Source organism: Typopeltis vanoorti, chromosome 21 (genome assembly GCF_054136105.1).
Source record: "Typopeltis vanoorti isolate ZY-2024b chromosome 21, IOZ_Tvanoo_1.0, whole genome shotgun sequence".
NCBI lineage: Eukaryota > Metazoa > Arthropoda > Arachnida > Uropygi > Thelyphonidae > Typopeltis > Typopeltis vanoorti.
Genome location: NC_143569.1, coordinates 41,709,006 through 41,728,588, shown reverse-complemented (window position 1 = coordinate 41,728,588; position 19,583 = coordinate 41,709,006). Strand labels below are relative to the sequence as shown.

Sequence of the window (19,583 nt, the reverse complement as noted above, 5' to 3'; positions counted from 1 at the left end):
TAAAATTGAGGATCTAAATACCAGAGTAGGAAAGGATTATCAGACATACAAAAATCTTTTGGGAAAATTTGGAGAAAAGAGCAAATCTAATAATAATGGCAAATACCTGTTGGATTTCTGCTCAGGACATGGACTAGTTATTACTAACACAATGTTCCAACATAAAAATGAGCACAAATGGAGAGAAGAAGTAAGGAATAAGAAAAGTCTCATTGACTATGTTATTGTTGATAGTGATGTTTTCTCCATGGTGCAGGACACCAAAGCGTACAGAGGATTTGAAATTGGAAGTGATCACCATTTAGTCTTGAGCAGCATAAAATTGAATTTCATACTGAAAAGAAGAACATGTAAGAAAGTTTTAAAGTGAATAAAATTTGAGCAGCTCTCAGATGTGAACTGTAGACTAAAATACACAAACATGATTGAAGAAAAAATGAAAGCGTTTGAGAACACTAACCAAACCATGGAGATTCAGGGGCAAGCCCTGAAGAAAACACCGATTGATTTAGCCAGAGGCATGTGGTGAGGTTGTCTGCAAGGATATAAAAATTAGAACTCCATGGTGGACACAGAAAGTTAAAGAGGCAGTGAAAGAAAAAAAAAAGCATATCAAAAGTTCCTGCCAAATAAGTCGGCTTGTGCTCTTAGAGAAGATAGAGACAAATGTAAGAAAGCTAAACACTGTGTAAAAATAGCTAAACAAAAGTCATGGGAGGACTTTTGTAAGAAAATAAATATCAAGAAGGTGGGAAGATATTCTGGAGATTGTTGAAGAAGGCTCAGAATTCGAGGAAAGAGTGTTGTAAAAGGAGTTAGAGATGACAAAGGTGACATGAAAACAGGAGAAAAAGATATCCTTGAAGTATGGAGTAATTACTTTGAAAAATTGCTAAATGAAAGAAGCAGTGATGACAGCACAGTGGTAAAAAACACTGACTAGGCATGCAGTCAGGAATACATATCCATACTTGAAGTAGAAAAAGCCATCAAAAACCTAAAATGTGGAAAAGCAGTAGGAGTAGATGATATTTGACCAGAAATGCTCAAGTATGGAGGTATAAAAGTCTTGCAGTGGCTTCATTGCATAGTTCAGAAGGCCTGGACAGAGGGACAAATTCCAGATGATTGGAGTAGAGCTCTCATAGTATCCATATATAAAAAAGGAAATAAAACTGAATGTGAGAATTACAGAGCTATTTCTCTACTGAGTGTTCTTGGTAAGATATATGCAAGTATACTTGAGAAATGGTTGAGAAGGATTGTGAAGCTTGGTGAAGAACAAGCTGGATTCAGGCCAAATAGAGGCTCAGGATCAGATTTTCACTTTACAACAGATAGTTGAGAAATCATGAGAATATGACAAAGATTTGTATTTAACTTTGCAGATCTGGTAAAGGCATATGAGAAGGTGCCAAGAGATAAGCTATTCAATACACTACAGTTATATAGTGTTAATGGGGCATTATATAAAACAATACTTACTATTTATTTGAGTTGTAAGTCAGCGGTTAGAATTAAAGGAAGTGCAGGAAAATTGTTTAATGTTAAATCTGGTGTGAAACAAGGATGCACATTATCCCCTCTGTTATTCATTATCTATATGGATCACATTATGAAAGAAAGTGGTATTAAACCTGCTATGAATATTGGAGATGTTAATGTCAGCTCTTTGCTTTATGCGAATGATGTTATACTTCTAAATAAATCCACTAGAAGTCTGCAATAGTCCCATTAAATTGAATAATTGTTGTAATAGATATGGTATGAAGGTCAGCAATAACAAGACAATGACAATGAAAATAGGCAGAATCATTGAAAATATCAACTGCATTGTGAATGGAAAAGCTACAGAACAAGTGAAACATTTCAGCTACTCAGGCACAATTTTTAGTGAAGATGGTAAATTAAATATGGAAATAGACAACAGAATCAATAAAGCTGGTATGGTAGGAAGTCAACTGAATAAATTTATATGGAATAAGATAGAAATTTGTCAAAACACTAAATTAGCAGTATGCAAGACAGTGTTCAAACCAATTTTAACTTATCGATCTGAGAGCTGGGTTAGGAGCACACTTGACTAAAGACTAGGTCAAGTCCTGAGAAAGATTAGGGGCGTGAACAGATGGCAATGGCAACATCATATTAAAAACGAGGATATTAGCAAAGAACTCGACATTGTTAGAATGTGTCAGCAGAGCTAATCTCAGGTGTTATTGTCACTTAAACAGAATGATAGAGAAAATATTACAAAACAAAGTGTTCTCTGCCAGGTTGGCAAGAAAAAGACCCAGACCAAGATATAGGTGGATTGATATAGAAAAAGTGCCTTAGAAGATAGAAATATAAGATCTGATAATGTTGGAGTCTTGACAGTAACAGATTAATTAGGAGGAAAATTGTAGATAGGAAGTTAGTAATGATGTAAATTTTTCATGGAGTACTATCATATCTGAAAATCCCTTGAGGGTACATGTTAGGAATTTGATGACGATGACAGAATAAACTGCAACTTAAAATAGTTTCAAAATTTACTGGAGAACTCATAAGAATTAAGCATGTATAACCTTTGGCATTGGAGATGGCTTAAAAAGAAGCACATATATCCACCTTTTCTTAGTGATTCTTATGTAGGTTTCAAGAAAATGTTTTATTTTCATAAGCTTTCTGGTAAATTTCAAAACTTTTAAGTTTCAGTTCAATTTATTTCACTATAAAATAATGATAATATATAAACTGAAATAGGGCTGAGATATTGGGAGGAAACTTGGCTTGGATATCTCAGCCCTATTTCAGTTCACAATGAACTCAGGCTATTTCGTTTGGCAAGGAAAATTCTACAAACAGATAGAGGGGACAGCCATGGGTTCACCACTTTCCTCACCCTTGGCCAATTTCTTTATGGAGACCTTTGAAGAGAAAGCCTTAAACTCCACCCCACAAAAACCCACTATTTGGCTTCGTTATGTGGATGATGTGTTCGCTATTTGGCCACAGGGCTCAGACTCACTCCACTCCTTCCTAACACACTTAACAACCAACACCCCAGAGTCCAGTTCACCTTAGAAAAAGAGGAAAACAACACCCTCCCCTTCCTAGACACTTTAATCACTCGCCAGCTTGATGGATCTTTGGTTTTCTCTGTTTACAGAAAACCCACCCATACTGGCAGATACATTCATCAGATATCCCGCCCACCCCCTCACAAAAATATGGGGTTATAAAAACACTATATAACAGTGCAAAATTAATCTGCTCAGATGACAAGGCCCTAACTACTGAACTAAACCACATCCTCAACACTTTCTTAGCCAATGGCTATAACCCCTAAAAAATCCAAAAAATACTAAAACCAGTAAACCACAACCCCCCCCCCCCTCCACAATAAAGATTACACCGAATCTATCACCATGCCCTACATCCAGGGCACCTCTGAGAAAATAGCCAATATCCTCAAAAAATATGACCTTACTTTTTGTTACAGACCATATAAAAAGTTGGCATCCCTTATCCGCTCTACCAAAGACCGACCACTTCCCCTAGACCTACCTGGTGTATACCAGGTCCCTTGCAGTTGCAAATTGTCCTACTTTGGCCAAACAGGCAGAACAACAAATATCAGGATTTCAGAACACAAACACTACATCCGGTTTCACCAGTACAGCCGCTCTGGGCTGGCAGATCATGCCTTAGATACCCACCATAGAATTTGTTGGAAGAAAACAAAAATAACACACTGCAGCAAGTTTAAATACGAGAGATTATTCAAGGAATCATCAGCAGCTCTAAAAAACGTTCCTAACCTCAACAAATTTGTGTGCATGAAACTACTCCAAATTTGGGAGACTTACATTATGAGAACTTCAGCCCAACTGCCAAGACAACCAAATTAGCCTGCCAGAGGGCACCATTAGGACTTTAGGAACAATATTAGTTTCGTGCTTTCTTCCACATTTGCTTTTGTTAGTGCCTGCATGCACATACCATATCTTTATATTCCTGAAGATGGCAACGTGATGTTGCCGAAATATAGAAGTTATTCATTAAAGTTACCTTTAATTAATATACTTTATATGCATTGTTAATTCCGTAAACTAATTACCAGTTACATTATTAATATTAAAACTGTCCATTTTTAATAAAAGTCTATTCAAATCTTCCTGCAGAGAATTAACATCAGCACTACTAATGATAATTCTACTGAATTTTATATCTTCGGCAAAAATGTGAAGATCCCCAGTCAATCCACAAACAAGTTAAACAGTAGTGGCCCACAAATCGAACCCTGAGGCACAGCACTGGTCACCTTCCTTTTCTGAGATACAGCTCCATCATACACAGTTTGCTGGTAGTTCGGAGAGCCAAATCTCCAATCCAAACCTTCAATGTCAATCCACAAAGTTAAACAGTAGTGGCCCACAAATAGAACCTTGAGGCACAGCACTGGTCACCTTCCTTTTCTGAGATACAGCTCCATCATACACAGCTTGCTGGTAGTTCAGAGAGCCAAATCTCCAATCCATCTAACTACAGATATTCCTACCCTATCCTATCCTCTGTAGCTTGCACACAAACTTATCATGTGGTAATTTATCAAATGCTTTTGCAAAAGTCCAAGAATGTCACTGTATATGATTCTCCCTTATCCAACACATTTATCACCTTATCATAAAACATAAGTAGATTGCTAAAAACAAGAGCTGCCCTTCACTAGCCCATGCTGACCATCATAGAGAATCTCATGTCAACCAACCCATTTCAGTACTCTATTTCTAACCAATTTTTCCAATATTTTGATCACAACAGCATATATACAGACCAGTCTATAATTGGAAACTTCAGTTACTCAAACCATGGTTGTGGAGAGGTATTATTTTGCCTTCTTTTCACTCCTTAGGAATCTTTCCCCATTACAAGATTTCATTAAATAACCAGGACAAGGACTTGGCTAACTCTTTCACATATTCTTTAAAAATATATGGTGATATATCATTTCTCACAGCCTTATTAACATCTAACCCAAACAACACTTTATACACCTTCAATTGTTTCACCTTTAATTCCCCTAATTCTTACCTCCCTCCCTCCTATGTAGGCTGTTCAATAAGTAATAAAACTATATTTATACAAAAAAAAAATTACCTTTAATCGTCATCATTTACGCATCTCACAGTAGTTACTTTTTCGAGGTAACTACTGTGAGACGCGATGCATTTGTCCCAACGTTGCGTCCATTTCTTAAACACATGTGAGAGTCCGTTTTTTGAGAGTTCTTTCAAAACCGCCTCCGCAGCTTTTACACATGCTTTGTTGCTTTTGAAATGCGGCCTCTTAGTGGTTTCTTGAGCTGAGGAAACAGCCAGAAATCGCATGGTGCAAGATCAGGACTGTATGGAGGGTGTGGTAGGATATCTGTGTTGTTGTTCTGCAAAACGTCCACTACACAACCAGCAATATGTGGCCTTGCATTATCGTGGTGCAATAAGAAGCCATTCTTCAGCAATGGATGCTTCCTTTTGACGTGCTTGATGATAATCGCTGCTATGTTGATCATTGTCTCTGTGATGGACGTTGCAGGTCTTCCCTCACGTTCAAGATCTTCCACATTTTGCCTTCCTTAAAAGTTTTATGCCAGCGAAACACACTTGCCCTCGACATTGTTTCATCGTGGAAAGCTTCGCGTATCATGTTAAAAGTGTCTGATGCCGATTTTTGCAAATGCACACAAAATTTAATCGCATAACGCTGTTCCAAGGACGCTTCCATTTTGAAGACTGGTTGCACCTCGTAGGTGCGCCGATGAGCACTTGCGTTTAGTCATGTGACACTCTGGCACATCAGCCCGTATACGCCATCTATTAACCTCTTTTGTTAATACATACAGCAACATTTCTTTATTCCACAGAAATTAATATTGTGATGAGTGGTTTCGCCACAGTAAAATTAGTCTTATTACTTATTGAACAGCCCACGTACATGTTGCACAGCATCATTCACACCACTATGATATACAATGATGAAGTGTTCGTTAGATAATTCCACTATACCATTTGCTATGGTTACTCTGCTATCACAGGTATCCACCAGCATCAACCTGCCATAATTATTTTTTCTCTTGCTTGCCACATAGCAGAAAAATTTTCTTGGAATAGCTTTGACATAACACTGGCCAATCTCCTCTCATATTCTACTTTTCTTTTTTAACCATGCTTATCCCTTTTCTGGCCTGTATAAGGCCAGAAAAGGGATAAGCATGTATTTCAGGGAGTGGATGAGATTTGGGATCTCGGAGTGAAGATGGACAGTGAAATGAAGTTCCAGGAGCACATCACGTGTTGCAAACATTGTACAGAGTATTGCTGCTATGATAAAAAGTGCATTGACATGTAGGGATAAGGAGGTTGTGCATCTATATAAGGCACTGGTCAGACCACATATCGACTATTCTGCTCATATTTGGTCGCCTAGTTTTCATTGTGATGTGGAAACACTAGAGAGGGTCCAAAGATGAATAATCAAAGTGATATCAGGACTCTGGAGTGTTAGTTATGAAGAGCATTTGAGAGAATGTGGATTACAGAAGTTGGTATAGGAGGAAAAGAGGAGATATGATAAAGAGCTTCAAGTTAGTTCAGAGATTCTATCGGATTAAAATAGAAGAAATTATAAAAAGAGTGGATGTTAAGATGGGAAGAACGAGAGGCCATTCCTGGAAGTTGTATAAAAATGTGGTGATGAAGGGAGTGAGGAGTAATTTTTTACATGGAGAGTTGTTAGTAAGTGAAATGCATTGCTCAAGTGTTGTTGTGAAGAGAGGTAGTGTAAATAATTTCAAAGTTCATTATGATAGACATGCTGCTAGTTAAATTAAATGCCTCCCATGATGAGCCTGTTAATTCCATGGAGGTTACCAAATAATAAAAATAATAATTATTATTATTAAAACAGAAGTTGCTGTAGTTTATTAACATGTTAGAAGTCTCAAGGAGGTGTACATAATATTATATAACTTAACACAAGTTATTATTACTAGTTTCTTAATAATTTTCTTCCAAATTATTATTTGTCAGATATGCAATACCATCAACTCTTATATTTCAGTCTTCTAAGGTGCTTTTGATTGTATTAATACACCTTTATTTTTCTTTGGACATCAAATACTTGTTTTGTTAATCTTTCTCTTATTCTGTTTAAAAATGATCTGATGACCTATAACTGATCTCAACAAATAGGTATTAAGACTTAGGTGCTGGTTTATGTTTGTAATTCGCTTTAATGAAATGAATACAGCACATAGTCGTCGTGACAAGGGGAATCCTTATATGGACTTTTCCAGTTGATGGTGAGTTAGCCGATCTCATATGGTGGTAGCAGGGTTTTTTCTCCCAGAAACTTGGGTTTTTCATCCAGCATACAGATAAATTGGCCTTCAGAACACACAATTTACAGACAAAAAATACTGTTGTTGGTGATGATGGGCGATGGATGGTAGTAGTGTCATAGTTGGAGAATTAAGTAGCAGTGGAGAGGATGAGATATATTTAGTGAAGTAGAGTAGTGTGCCCTCCCACGATGAGTCCTTGGACTCCCTGGAGGTGTCATGTAATAATAATAAACATAGGTTTAATAGTTTCTATATTTTGCCTTTGCCACAGAAACATCTCTATTGGATATAATATTAAAATTGTATTAATACAGACACACACAAAAAAAAAACCCACAAAACAGCAAGTGGAAAAGATTGGAAGCCCGAAGTCCTAGGAGGGTGCCCTCTATGGGTGCTATTGGCTAACCTTGGCTGTTGGGTGGGAGACCTGGAATTAATGTCCCCCAACTCCCCAACATAGTCAATGACTTCAATTTTACCATCCATTCTAGTTACTTCACTTGGGAGGATATCATATATAAACAGAAGGTACAGCCATAGACTATCCACCTCTAGTCAATTTCTATATGCAGCATTTTGAAAAACATGCTCTTGGTACTACCATTCTTAAAACCTTTTATTTGCGTAAGATACAGTGATGCTCTCCATTTGGTCACATGGTTCTGACAGACTCTTTCCACTTCAACTATAGCTCGCTATAGAAAAAGAAAATAATAATAGCTTGCCTTTTCTAGATACTCTAATCTTCCCATTGGCACACTTTCTTTCTTTCTCTGTTTAAAGAAAAACCCACTCACACACGCACTCACAGATACACAGACTTTCTCACCATCCCATCTCCCTCTCTCAACAATATAGTATTATTAAATCCCTAGTCAACGGAGCCTCCAATCCCTGTTCCAACCAAATTTGCCTATTACCATACCTTTTTGTCCAATGGTTACTTTGCCAGTAAAATTAACAAAACAGTTGTTCCTCTTGCCTCTTCACATCCCTCTCAACATATAAATTACAGCAATACTATTACTGTCCCCTACATCTGGGACACTCAGAAAAAATAGTCAGAAGTTTAAAGAAATATAATCTCTGCACTGCTTTCAAACCTCATTTGAAACTGGCTGCCATTATCTGCTCTCTTAAGGATCTGCTCCCTTCCCTCTTTATTCCAGGTGTTCACAAGGTTCCTTGCTCTTGCAATTTATCTTATTATATTCAAACTGGGAGAACTGCCAATCTGCCTTGAAGAACACCACCACCATGGTCAGTCAGATCTAGCTGCTCATACCTTGGATACCTTACATAGAATCAAATGAAAAAACTACTATGCTTCACTGCAGAAAATACAAACTTAAAACTTTTTTAGAATCAGCAGCAGATTAATTAAAAGAACAGCCTAATTTAAATAAATATGGTTGTGTAAAACTTCCTAAGATTTGGAAAGCATCAGAACTCCTTGCTCAACAGTACCTTTCACAGAACTTTAGGCTTTCAGTCTAACTTCTTCCACTTGTCGTTTTAAGAATATCATGCCATTTTTAAGAATATCATGCCACACACACACTAAAATAATTTTAAGACTGAATCCCTGAAGATATTTCTGTAATAGAGACAAAATATAAAAAGCTATTAAACCTGTGTTTAGTTATTTCTCTGTGCTTTATTCATTCCATTAAACCTAATTATGTGTATAATGTAAGTTAAGGGGATAAAAATCCCTTATTGTTTTTCAGCCAGTAAGCGAAACTATGATCGAAAACTACGATCTGTAACGTTTCTTTGCCGACGAACTGTCAGCGTATCCAAGGGTAAGTGCCCACTTGGTAGTGCCACACCACGGCAACTCGTTGCAAAGGTGGAGCAAGCTCCCTCACTGTTATTGATATTTTCTCATAATGTGAAACACACAGCTCTTAAGAGATGTAGTACTGTTTTACATTATGAGGAGAGGTCACTACCCAGACCGGTTTCAACATTTTTTGAGGTCTCATCAGTGAGTAGCTAGACCTAGAATATCAGAGTTTAAGTGAAGAAAACTTACATACTTTTGCTATACGATTGCCCGAAAGGTGTGTCACTATATTATATTATAACATAGTATAACTAAGATGAAAAGCCAAACGGCTTTTTTTTTTTTTTTTCTGGCGAGGTTGATATAAGTTAAGGGGATAAAAATCCCTTATTGTTCTTCAGCCAGTAAGCGAAACTACGATCGAAAACTACGATCTGTAACGTTTTTTTGCCGACGAACTGTCAGCGTATCCAAGCGTAAGTGACCACTTGGTAGTGCCACACCACGGCAACTCGTTGCAAAGGTGGAGCAAGATCCCTCACTGTTCTTGATATTTTCTCATAATGTAAAACACACAGATCTTAAGAGATGTAGTACTGTTTTACATTATGAGGAGAGGTCACTACCCAGACCGGTTTCTTGCTCCACCTTTGCAACGAGTTGCCGTGGTGTGGCACTACCAAGTGGTCACTTACGCTTGGATACGCTGACAGTTCGTCGGCAAAAAAACGTTACAGATCGTAGTTTTCGATCGTAGTTTCACTTACTGGCTGAAAAACAATAAGGGATTTTTATCCCCTTAACTTATATCAACCTCGCCAGAAAAAAAAAAAAAAAAAGCCGTTTGGCTTTTCATCTTAGTTATACTATGTTATAATATAATATAGTGACACCTTTTGGGCAATCGTATAGCAAAAGTATGTAAGTTTTCTTCACTTAAACTCTGATATTCTAGGTCTAGCTACTCACTGATGAGACCTATCCGCCAAGACGTCAAAGAGAGCTCCAGTTCCAGTTCGAAGAAGAAAGAACCTGTGCCTACCAGTCCAAAAGAGGATCCAGTTCCTGCGGCCCGAAGAGAGCTCCATGCTCAGATTCCTCTGTAGAACCCAAGCTTTGGTAAGACCTCTTTCTTTTTTTTCTCTCCTTATCTGTTGTTTTGCCCACATTTTCTGGTCTCGCTTTGTTTGCCGCGAGGAACGCCCTGCGTTCCTCGACTTTGCCCTCCCTTACATCCCCTCTCTACAATTGTAGTCAGGAATTTCTGTAACTATGTCGCATTTTTTGCCTAGAACTAAGACGCTCGGTATTGAGCTCACGAAGCCTGTAGATCAGCAGACGTTAGCGGGAGCTCTAATCGAGACAGTAGGGGCTGAAAATATATACGGATTCATACCATACGGGAACAATAGATTTCAAGTAGTGGTCAAAAACGACCGAACAAAAAAGAAATTACTAGAAGGTTTTATTTGTTGTGGACAAACAATCAGACCATTCCTCGTAGGAAGCCTACGCAAAACGCTAAAAATAACCAGGTTTCCTCTAGAATACCTAGAGAATGAACCTGAAGTCAAGAAATTCTTCAGTCAATGGGGGGAAATCCATGAGATTAAAGCACTTGAGCACGCCGACTATAAAGGATGGAAAACAGGAGACGTTGAAATCCTGATTGACATGAAAAAAGAAGTCCCCAATTTTGTTTTTTTGGGGGGAACGAGGGTAATGGTGAACTACCCAGGTGTGAAAAAAAGGTGCTTTAGATGTAATTCGGAGGAACACCTTGGGGCAGATTGCCCTCGAATACAATGCAGAAATTGCAAATCGTCAAAGCATAAAATGGAAAGCTGTACAGAACCCTGTATTAAGTGTGGGGCTCTGACCCACAAATTGGACACATGTCCGAACAAGACACACTCAGAAGCAATAGGAGGGACCATAACACCGATTAGGGCAACGCCCATCGGGAACCCTGAGAAAATATCAAGGAGCGATTTTCCGGAGCTCGGCCAGCAGGCTGAAAAGGAAGCAGCAACGGAAACGAAAACCCCAAAGATACCCAAGGCAAGCCGCCACACACAGATCACCAGCATCAATGTGGCAAACCATGAAGCTTGCAGGAAAGAGGAAGAGGTCACACCCAGCACCCCAACAAAGCACGCAAGAGAAACGGAATCACAGGAAAAGAAAAAAGCGAAACAAAGCAGCATGATGTCATCGGAGGACGAAACAGAGACCACAGGTCAATGTCGAACAATAGGCGCAAAGCCCCTCGACAATGACGTTACAATGTTAGAGAGCCTACCCCCAGTAATGGATCAAGTGGCATAACCCCAAGTCGGCCACCAATCGCGGAGGGGTTCTTCAATGTCCAAAAAGACACCACAGGACGCCTAGTAACGGTGGACTGGAAGTAAAGTAAAGAAAGAATACCTACAACTCAAACAGGAAGAAGGGGGTTATGCTCTGCCCGATCACAGAAGCTTGCTACAAGCAAACACATTCAAAACCGTACGGAAGGCCTTAAACTCCAACCACATTTCTGGCCTACTAATTAGATATTTTATAGGACTTTTCCTCCCCCTCTTTGGGATCACGGACTATGCTGGATCCCGTGCAAGGGGGGTGCCCAAGTGGTACCGTACAGTAGTGAAATCGATCACAACACTCAGAGACAGAGGAATAGCAATCCTCACACACAAACCCAAAGCAGTATACTGGGATTTCTTCCAACTTTCCAGGCGTGATACACCCAATCTTAGTACAAATAATGAAATTCTCTTCAGAAACATCAAAAATAGCTGGGGACAGCCTTTTCATCGGGATCTAGCCTGGAGAATAGCCTACGGGCGGCTCCCGGTGAAACAGGTGAAATCCCGGCATGTACCTAACCCGTGCGACCCATTCTGCGATGTCTGCCGGGACGTGGAAACGGTGGGGCACTTCTTTTATTTTTGCCCACCAGCCCAACGCATCTGGCGGAGACTCAGCACAGCATTGGGAATCCCCATGCTGACAGTAGAAGAGGTCATACGACTACAATTCCTGCCACCAGTCCAAAAAACCCAAAAGTTCACTATCTTCCTAATCAATGTACTAAAATATCACATCTGGAAAGTACGGAAAAAATCCCAGGTATGAGACGCAAATTTAATGTATGCAAGAATAAGAAAAGGTTTCTTTTTCTACTTACCCAAATTTCTTGCACAAGAAAGGCACTTAATAGGAGACTTTAAATTTGTGAATCAATACTGCAAACCACCGACAATATGCTTTCTTATACAGGGACGCATCAGGCCCTGTATATCTCTTTAGAACCCAAAAAACCCACCATCCCCCCCCCACCCCAGGAAAAAGAATAACCACTCTGTCTCCCCTAGCCACAAAGCTTTCGCTGGCACGGTTTCTTTACTCCAAACAAGGGGGGGAGAGCTGAGAACCCGGGCGGCGAAGGCTTACTGCGAGGCGGTGCCGCTCCTCGTGAGCGGCATCTCCCGGGCCAGTCTCTTCCCCATTCTAAGTCCCAGTGGTACCAGGTATACAAGTTCCTCAGTAAGTTCCTCTTCATTCCTACTTACCGGACCTTAAGTCCTGTTATTTTAGATTTAAAATAAATATTTAAATAAGTCCTATTATTTACATCTTGTTTAAAAAAAAAAAAAAAAAAAATTATTTACCTGGAATAAAAATAAGGATATTATATCTAGTAACATAAAAAGAACCTCCATTAACACTGGAGTAAATCATTACTTTAGATAAAATAATATGTGAACTATAGACAAAAGTCTATGTTTAACCTTTTTTCTGAACAGATAAATTGAGATTATATGTTACAGACCAATTAGCCAATAAGGCTAAACAGGTTGACTGAGGCCTCTTTTTACCTCCTACTATCCTACTCTATCTTATATCATACTCCTCTTTTACTGTCTGCTGATCCTCAGCATGCTTTATTCTCCAAAGGCCAATGATGAGAGACATGAACTCCCATTCTACCTCAAAAAAGGTTGAAACTGGTCTGGGTAGTGACCTCTCCTCATAATGTAAAACAGTACTACATCTCTTAAGAGCTGTGTGTTTTACATTATGAGAAAATATCAAGAGCAGTGAGGGATCTTGCTCTACCTTTGCAACGAGTTGCCGTGGTGTGGCACTACCAAGTGGTCACTTACGCTTGGATACGCTGACAGTTCGTCGGCAAAGAAACGTTACAGATCGTAGTTTCGCTTACTGGCTGAAAAACAATAAGGGATTTTTATCCCCTTAACTTATATCAACCTCGCAAGTAGTTTTCGATCGTAGTTTCGCTTACTGGCTGAAAAACAATAAGGGATTTTTATCCCCTTAACTTATATCAACAGAAAAAAAAAAAAAAAAAAAATGGCCGTTTGGCTTTTCATCTTAGGTATGTGTATAATGGTTTCAACACTACTGGTTGGTACTTTGGCTAATTTCTTTCTTAGTCATATAAATTTATTCAGCTGGTTCCCTACCACTCTATAATTTTTTTCTTTATTTAATTTACCATCTTCACTAAAATTTGTGTCTGAATTATTTTGCTTGCTCTATAGGTTCAAGTGAGAAGAAAGCAGGTGATGGTTTCACATTCCTACCTAATTGTTCTTAATGAAAAAAAATTCAGCAATACCAAGTAGCATGGAAATAAGATTCTCAAAAAATATCCACTAAAAATTTTTTTTAATCCCATCCATGAAAGATTGCAAACCTATAGTACATGAGTACCATAGCTGGACTATTCAGAAAATCTAAAAAAAGTTAAAAATAATTAAACAGAATAGATTGGCAATCACATTACTAAAAGTTGCAAAAAAAAATTGTGGCTTTAAAGTCATGTTAGCCAGAGAGAGATTTTTGTGGGCAGATAAAACATCCCAAATTATGAATGCCTATGAGTAAGAAGTAGTTCAGCTGAATGGTCATGACAAAATGTGATAATCAAAAAAATATATAATGTACATAATATTGTTTCTCGATTTTTTTAAACTTTTTTTTTTTTTTATATTTTATGGTAAGTTAAAAGAAGTAAGCAGCTTTAGCTGCAATTAATAAAGAACATGTTTAAATATTTCTCTGTACTGTACAACTCAACTTGTATACTTTCATACATCAATAAAATCAGTTTTCTTTCATTCCCCCCCCCCCTTCAAAATAAAAAGTACCAGCAATGCAAATTAGAAAGCTTTATATAGTCAGAAAATCAAATGCTATGCAATTGCATCTTACTGTGAAAAGTGGCCCTATAGCTGAGTAGCTTCTCTAGACAACAGAAACTAAAAATGTGATGCGGTTTATGTATACGAGAGAGAGAGAGAGCAATTACCTTGGGGTATTTATCTTTAATAATAACAATTTTCTTATCTGATTCAACTAAAAGTGATGGATCCTCCATTGAGGCTTTCAGTCCTAGACTCCAATGAAACTTTTTTGGTGCAGGCCTCTGATCAGTTGATTTCCTTTTTTCTGCCATGTTTTATACCTAATATACCTGTTTTATTATGGAATAAAAAGAAAATAACATTAATTTTTTTTAAAATAAATTTCTTAGACACAAATGTAAAGAACAGTCAATAATAAGTTTCTTTCTTAGCTCTCAGAATCACTGCCACATTATGCAATGCTAAGTATTTTCATGGCTTTTCTAAAAAGATTGAGTGTTTCAACAACCTGAAACAAACAAGTGACAGAAGTGAGCAAACATAGCTTTATTTATTTATTTTTATTGTGTTCCACCCACACAAGGTTCCTGACTTAACTTCAAAGATTGTAACTATAAGACTGCTATATAACGATGCCAGAAATTATTGCTTAGTAAACAATCATTTCTGGCATTTGCCTCAGCAACAACCGTATTAAGATCTGATGAGTGAAGCGATCAAGATACATTCCTATAACAATTCTTAGATAAAGTCAAGTACAGGAAAACAGCAGCAATGTCTTGTCTCCAGAATGACAATGCCACTACATCACCTGTGGGATAGATTGTCACTATTATTATTATGGGATATAATGTAGGTGTGTCACTATTATTATGAGGTATAATGCCTTACATCTGTTGCATCTCCAAGTGGAAGATGCCTTCACAACCAACATATTACTTTTTTTTTTTTTAATAACAAAAAGGAGTTTAAATCCTATCTAACAGGAGGAATTTAAAGCTTTTTTTTAGCAAATTTCTTAGAACAGAGTTCTTTCTCATTATAAAGACAATCATTATGTTAGAGAGAGAGAAATCCTCATCTGGAGTATACATGTATGTACATAGAGGCAAGCTACATTGCAATACACACAGTATATAATGGTTGACCAAATTTCACTAATTTGGTCAACCATTAACACTACTGGCCTAACCTCTGGTAAAAATTAAAAATAAAATAAGATATATTGAAAGTGTGCTTGAAAGGGGAACAATACAAAACATACAAACTAACTGTATACAAATGAATAATTTGCTAGGTATTTCAAATGAGCTAGTAAGTGAGGTATCCGTGTGTAGAGGACAGACAGGCAGATCAGCATCCATCCGTCTAGAGGAACACAAGTCTTACATCTTCAAACACAATTATGGCCATTCAGGCTTGGCTGACCATGTTTTGGACACCACCCACAGGGTATCATGGAAGAAAACCACCATGCTCCACCACAGCAAATTCAAGAAAGAGACTTTTCTTAGAAGCAGCAGCAGCTCTCAAAAACCAACCAAATCTCAATAAATACGGTTGCATTAAGCTTCCGAAGATTTGGGAAACACTCATCACCAGAGTTCCCACCTTACATTCCAGGCCACCTACTACTGCCCTTAGAGGGCGCTCTACCTAGATAGGACTTTAGTGTCACCCACGTGGTTGGGCTTAGTATTGTTTGTGATTTGTGTATATGTTACATTAATTGTTTTTGTAATCCCCGTAGATGTCAGTAGTGACTAGGACGAAATATAGGAAGTATTAAATTCTATTTTAATTATTTTTGAGTGTTGTAAAAAAATCCATTAAGCCTCCAACATGAAGTGAGGTATCAAATTTTGAAAATGCTGCTAAAGAACAGTGGACGAGTGTGGGAGGAAGAGATGTGTGTGTGCGCGCGCGCGCGTTTTGCCAAGCCATGATAGCAGATGGTGACTATGAAAGGCATGACAGCTAGGATGTGCATGAAGAGGCCTTGAGCATGTGGACATATAATGTAAATTTGAAGGTGGAAAAAGGGAAAAGAGAGAAAGCTGCTTGCTGGAGATGGTCTGCATTTGAGTAAGAGTGATGTAAAACAGGGTAAACTGCTGTTGAGAGAAGAGAACTGTGTGCATTAAGGCAGAGAAACAATTAAATGGTGGCTGTGAGTGTATGTCAGAGAGGTATGAGATTAATAATGATGGAATGAGAGAAAGAGCTTCAAAGATGGCGTCACTGTAGGTAATGAGGTCAAATGTCATCAAATGAAAGAGTGAGGAGGAATTGTGAAAATGAAAAGGGAAGAAAATGAATAAAGGAGAAGAGTTTGTAGGATTGATAAAATTAGTCTGTTCACAAATCATTGATTAAGTGAGACATGGCTGATGATATCTACAAAGAATGGAATATGATGGATACAGCAGTTTTCAGGAAGGCAGGATAAAAGAGAGAGTAGAAATATTACTGATGATCTTAGAAGGCTGTCCTATCTGCCATGTGGAACTTCAAGAAAACAGTGATAACTGCTTTTGAGTACATGTAGCATGGGACTGAGGTAAACAGAAATTTTAGATATTTAGTGGAGTGTTGCTGCAGTCATTCTGAAATGTTGTGAGAGATAAGAACAGTAGGTGATTGGGAAGTGATAACTGGATGACTAACTACAGAAGTAATGACTGAAAACAAGGAATAGGTGAATAATGGAGAACAAAATTCTTGAGTTACTTAGAGATAACATAATTACTTTACACAACACATGATGGAAGCAACACACAAAACATGACTTAAGATTTAATGTCTTATACAGCGATAATAGATGATGTCACCATAATGCCACTAGCTGATGCGAATGATCATACAGATTTCACATGGGAAGTGGCTAGATGGATGCAAGGTTCTCTGAATAAAAGATGTGTGTGAAATTACTGAGTGCAAGATTAAAAAAAAAAAAAACTAAGGAAAACAGACTGGTGACCAATATGGCACGATCAGTTAAGGGAAGAGAAATTACTAGTGAGAATGGGACTTTGTTCAAAATCACTTACTGATGCTGATGTCAGAGTGGAATGGAGGTGAAATAAATGAACCATGATTATGCAAGAGCTGCAGAGAAAGATGTTGTGGAGGAGATATCAAGAACAAGGTGCACTCAGTGCAATGAGGAGTGTGTGTGTGTGTGTGTGTGTGTGTGTGTGTGTGTGTGTGTGTGTGTGTGTGTAGTGACTCAGCCACTTTGAGTCAATGGTTTCAATCTATATACCAGCTGGTGTATCAGGTGAAGTTGCTACAAACTTGGACTGATGTGAATAGAAATATTTCAAGAGGGTAGTATGGGCTTATTAAGAGGAGGTTTTACATCAAAACCTGGTTACTCTTTAATATTGTGACAAGTACGCTGGACAGAGGAGATGGTTATATGATAATTTTTCTAGTTTTTGCAAAAGGCATTCAACAGAATACCATGTGACAAACTACTGTTGAAATTGAGTAGGATGGGATGGATAGTCTACTGATAGCATGACTGCAAGAATGGTTGGCTAATGGGAGCCAACAAGTCATGTATGAGGGTGTAATGTCTCAAAAGGGTGCAAGTAATAAACGTACCATAGATTTCTGTTTATGTACCATAGATATATATATATATATATATATATATAGTATGTGTGTGTGAGATGCCTTAATAAGGAGGACAATGACAAATATGTATGGATATGTGTGGTGACATTTCTTCCATGTTTATAGTATGGCAGGCAATCAGACCATATTTGGATTTCTGTGCAGATATGAATGATTAGTGCGAGAGAGAAAGAGTAAGTAAAGAGGAACATGACTAAGAATTCTGGAATGATGATTACACAGGGAATGTGCATGTAGAGCTTGGCAGATGGCAGATGGTGATATAATTAAGACACAAGTTGGTGAAAGAAGCCTATCAGTTAGATATAAGGAAGATGCTGAATAGGGAAATGGGTGGTGGGAGAATGAACAATCACTCCCTGTAAATTATTAGGGTCATGCAAATGAGCAAGTGAAAAGGAGATTTTTTGGCACTGTGAGTGGTGAAAAAGTGGAATGCATTGCCAGAGTGGGTGGTGAATGCTTCCAAGTTGAATGTTTTCTAGGTTAGATATGTATTGTGGCCTATGAGAATTTGGCCTCCTACAACGAGTCGTATGATAGTGCAGACAGAGGTCTGGAAATGTTACTAATACAATGAATCATCTGCAGCTAACAATTTTCCTGGTTTTATACCTAGCATCTTCAGAGCACAAATAGTTTGTCATACTATGTAAACACTAAAAATCAGGGAGAGTCATTTTAAGATCAACGTAACACTCAGAAACTTTTCTTTATTCAATAATAGATGGACCAATTAAGACAGATTTTTGTGTTGTCCATCACAATTTGAAAACCATGCAAACACTAACAATCAATTAATAGCGGGAACAGTTTCCAAATTGTAATGGATAACACAAAAAGAAGTTCTAAAACCATGACAAAGTATTTTTGTCATGGTATTTGTACACCAAAGATGATACATATAAAACCAGTGTAATATTAGCAGTTAAATAAATAAATATCATATTGTTCCTTAGTTGTTGTGAATTAAACTGCAAAATTACAGAGTAACAACAACCAACAACTTAGGTTTATCTATATATCTTATTTCCACTGAAATTAAGTTTGTGATATATAATATTGCATATACAAATTGGAATACTTTATTGGAAGAGATTACGGATGAACCTCTAATTTCTGGTCCAAAGAAAGTACCTTATATGTAAATATCTCAAATAAAAATGTTATTGTCATTTATCTGAATGTTACTCATTCATATAAAATGTTTAGACTATTGCATGCTATCTTTGATTATTATACTGATAGTTTAAAATACTATCCCAGTAAAAACAAACACTAACAATCAATAATAGTGTACTATGTATATCTGGGAGATTAATAATATCACAACACATAAATAAATAAAAATAAACTTGAAGTTAAGTTTGTTAAATATTTGCTGGATGCAAACAGATTTTCAGTCACTTTGTTCAACATAAATATCCAAATCACAGTGAAAACCCTAGAGGATCCAGAGATGAGCAACTGAGGCAATATCAGATCTCTGGTGTAGAGAGACAGAGAAAATGAGGAGAGATGAAGTATAAACCACAGAATTTAGAGGTAGGCAGAAAAGAGGTGACAACAGAGATGTTTAAGTTGGTGA

At 37.7% G+C, this 19,583-nt stretch overlaps 1 protein-coding gene across 5 annotated transcripts in view; it reads right to left on the bottom strand.

Moving 5' to 3' along the window:
• The window catches only part of Aptx (aprataxin), a 77,202-nt gene that overhangs the window by 35,399 nt on the left and 22,220 nt on the right, over positions 1-19,583 (bottom strand). For all 5 annotated transcript variants that reach the window (XM_090411545.1, XM_090411546.1, XM_090411544.1 and 2 more), the window contains one exon: positions 14,518-14,682. In XM_090411545.1, coding sequence (XP_090267671.1) covers positions 14,518-14,664 — 147 coding nt within the window. In that variant the 5' untranslated portion in view covers positions 14,665-14,682. The remainder of the gene's footprint in view (positions 1-14,517; positions 14,683-19,583) is intronic.